Source organism: Silurus aristotelis, assembly GCF_946808225.1.
Source record: "Silurus aristotelis genome assembly, chromosome: 10".
NCBI lineage: Eukaryota > Metazoa > Chordata > Actinopteri > Siluriformes > Siluridae > Silurus > Silurus aristotelis.
In genome coordinates, this window is record NC_139583.1 from 30,551,798 (window position 1) to 30,555,560 (window position 3,763).

The 3,763-nt window shown below is 51.2% G+C and overlaps 1 protein-coding gene across 2 annotated transcripts in view; it reads right to left on the reverse strand.

Annotated features, from left to right (window-relative positions):
- The window catches only part of ppp1r37 (protein phosphatase 1, regulatory subunit 37), a 20,045-nt gene extending 17,461 nt beyond the window's left edge, over nt 1-2,584 (reverse strand). For both annotated transcript variants that reach the window (XM_083552911.1, XM_083552910.1), the window contains exon 1: nt 1,368-2,584. In XM_083552911.1, coding sequence (XP_083409037.1) covers nt 1,368-1,968 — 601 coding nt within the window. In that variant the 5' untranslated portion in view covers nt 1,969-2,584. The remainder of the gene's footprint in view (nt 1-1,367) is intronic.
- Nucleotides 2,585-3,763: the final 1,179 nt, after the last annotated feature.

Consider the following 3,763-nt stretch of genomic DNA (forward strand, 5'->3'; position numbering starts at 1 on the left):
AGGGAGAGTGGGAGAGGGAGAGTGTGGGAGTGAGGAAGGGTGGGAGAGGGAGAGTGTGGGAGTGAGGGAGAGTGGGAGAGTGTGTGAGTGAGGGAGAGTGGGAGAGGGAGAGTGTGGGAGTGAGGAAGAGTGGGAGAGGGAGAGTGTGGGAGTGAGGAAGAGTGGGAGAGGGAGAGTGTGTGAGTGAGGGAAAGTGGGAGAGGGTGAGTGTGTGAGTGTGGGAGTGAGAGAGTGTGAGTAAAGGAGAGGGAGAGTGTGGGAGTGAGGGAGAGTGGGAGAGGGAGAGTGTGGGAGTGAGGGAGAGTGGGAGAGGGAGAGTGTGTGAGTGAGGGAGAGCGGGAGTGAGAGTGTGGGAGTAAAGGAAAGTGAGAGTGTGTGAGTGAGGGAGAGTGGGAGAGGGAGAGTGTGTGAGTGAGGGAGAGTGGGAGAGGGAGAGTGTGTGAGTGAGGGAGAGTGGGAAAGGGAGAGTGTGGGAGTGAGGGAGTGAGGGAGAGGGAGAGTGTGGGAGTGAGGGAGAGGGAGAGTGTGGGAGTGAGGGAGAGTGGGAGAGGGAGAGTGTGTGAGTGAGGGAGAGTGGGAGAGGGAGAGTGTGGGAGTGAGGGAGAGGGAGAGTGTGGGAGTGAGGGAGAGTGGGAGAGGGAGAGTGTGGGAGTGAGGGAGAGGGAGAGTGTGGGAGAGTGGGAGAGGGAGGGTGTGGGAGTGAGGGAGAGTGGGAGAGGGAGAGTGTGGGAGTGAGGGAGAGTGTGGGAGTGAGGGAGAGTGTGGGAGTGAGGGAGAGGTAGAGTGTGGGAGAGTGGGAGAGGGAGGGAGAGGGAGAGTGTGGGAGTGAGGGAGAGTGGGAGAGGGAGAGTGTGGTAGTGAGGGAGAGTGGGAGTGAGAGTGTGGGAGTCAGGGAGAGGGAGAGTGTGGGAGTGAGGGACAGTGGGAGAGGGAGAGAGTGGGAGTGAGGGAGAGCGGGAGTGAGAGTGTGGGAGTAAAGGAGAGCGAGAGTGTGGGAGTGAGGGAGAGGGAGAGTGGGAGTGTAGAAGTGGAGAAATGAGAACTAAATGAGACAAGCTCAGATGTCTCCTCTTCCACCTGCTCAGGTGCATTTCATAAATAGACAGAGGCTCACCTCACCTGTAGTGTTAAGTGTGTGTGTGTGTGTGTGTGTGTGTGTGTGTGTGTGTGTGTGTGTAAGAGAGTGTGTGCGTGTGTGTGTGTGTGTGTGTGTGTTTTTGTGTGTGTGTAAGAGAGTGTGTGCGTGTGTGTGTGTGTGTGTGTGTTTTTGTGTGTGTGTAAGAGAGTGTGTGCGTGTGTGTGTGTGTGTGTGTGTGTGTGTGTGTGTGTGTGTGTGTGAGAGAAACAAAGTAATAAAGTGAACTCACCATGTCTCCATGGGTCTTTGGGTTCCACTGATCCAGACACGATGTTCTCGTCTGAGGGAAACGTGACCCTCTTGGCTCCAGGTTTGGGTCCCGGTTCCTCCTGCAGAGTCATGGGCGATGATAGAGATGTGGGCGGAGCCTCATTGTCAGAAGAACTCAGTGGATGTTGTTCTGAATGTTTGTCCAAATCCTTTTTTGTTTCAGACACTACAGTATCTGTAGAACCCACAACGCTGCTCTCTGGGTCCGGGTCCGACTCCAAAACTCCGCTTTCATCCAAACTCAAATCCACACCGATGTCCATGTCCTCATCGCCATTCGCACTTCCGACGGAAAAACACGATTCCGGATCCTGCACACTGCACTCCTCAGGAACGTTCAACGCCATGGACAGGATGGTTCCATTGTTCCTCCGAGTCGGCACTTCGTCTTTATTCCTCTTTTCCTGGTGACCAGAGTCCGGCGTTCCCGCGTCCTCGTCGATGATCCTGGTGCTGTTCCGGAGGACGAGTTCCTCAGAGATGAGCGCCGTGGTGCGGTCCTCATCAGACGCTTTCATTCTGACATAGCATAAATCGACAGCTTGTTCCTCTCCGTTCATCTTCTCATCTCATGAAGCAACTCAGACTGGACTGGACCACACCACCGCCGGGGCACCTCTGTCCTGTCCACTGATCCACTGCACTCAAGATTCTGGACCGGACAAAAACTTCAAGGGCAGATGGAGGAGTGCAACATCGCGCACGCACACACACACACACACACACACACACACACACACTAACAACACGGTGCAAACCCTGCAGAGAACTTCACTTGCTCTTCATTCAGTCTCATCACACACAAACTCACAACGTTCTTCTCCAGCTTTATCTGGGACATGAGAAAACACACGTGTTTACTTCTGTATTTTTATATAAAGTGCTGAAAAACCTCCCTGATCTGACATCAAATATCTCTCACTGGGTCTCTGATCTTCAACACATCCACAAAAAGACCTCAACCAAACCACAAAACCAGAACCTACATCTAAAACGAGCTCCAGATCAACTCAGTAGTGTTCAGACACGTTTCTGATGTCAGGTCCAACAATTACTGGGATTTATAACGTTAAAAAGCAGATTTATGACACACACGGATATTCAGATAAAGTAAATATAAATACAGACTAGAAAGTGCGAGAAGGTGTGAGAAGGCGCGAGAAGGTGTGAGAAGGCGTGAGAAGGCGTGAGAAGGTGTGAGGTGTCACCTGGATTGCACTATTTATTATTCAGAAGAAATAAATTGTGCTTAGTTAGAAGCAGGTCAACATAGTGGTGATGATGATGATAAATGTTGATGATGATGATGATGATGATGATGATGATGATGACGACCTTCTCACAGCTCTGAGCTCTAACTCCACCTCATGTTCATGGAGAAGACTGGAACCAGCAGCCCCTTCAGGCGCGAGCTGCAGGAAGGCTTGCGAGAGTTCCAGCCCCTGACCCGGCTGTAGAACTGCCTCCACCTCCACCTCCACCCACACCCACACCCACACACACACACACACACACACACACACACACTCTCACTCTCACTCACTCACACGCAGGGGCGCGCGCACGATCCGTTATAAAGGCGTCGTGAGCGCGCGGGCAGAAAAACTCGGCGTCATTAAGGTCGTTCCTCCAACAGCGATGCTAACGCTTATAGCCTGCTAGCAACACACACACACAAACTCAGTAACACACACCAACCAGCTCCTACACACACTCTCGCACACACTCCGCAGCACTCCTTCAGGCAGGATGTGAAGTGTGTATATGTGAGAAGAAACCCGGAGATCAGTTCTGTCTCACACCGAGCCGCGACACGGACACCTCCAATTCTACCTGTCCTGCTTACTGAAGTCCAGCACGGCGTCCCGAATACACACACACTCACTACACAAGCGCACTACCTCGGGCGAGTCCTCAACGCCGACTCTAGTGCACTAGTGTCAGGCCGCGCCGCCAGTCGGGATCAAACCCAAACACTGTTTGTTGTTCAGCTGCCAAAACGTCATCATAGCGGGCAAGTGGAAGTTTCAGAGCAGCACATTCAAGACCATAAAAGGATTTTTCCATTGAATACAAATAAATAATTACACAACGTGATACGATTCAAAATGCACAAAAAATCCAATTATCGGTCATGAGATGTTTAAAACAAATGATCATTACTGTAAAAAATAACTTCCTGTCTGTCGAATCAGGTTTGCACCGATCTTTAGATACTTATGTCACGTTACATCAGCGCTGATGTGTACAAACAAAACTGTTAATTATTAACTAACTAACAGACAGACAGACACACAGACACACAGACATACATGTAGAGAGGTAGACAGACAGACAGACAGACACAGACAGACA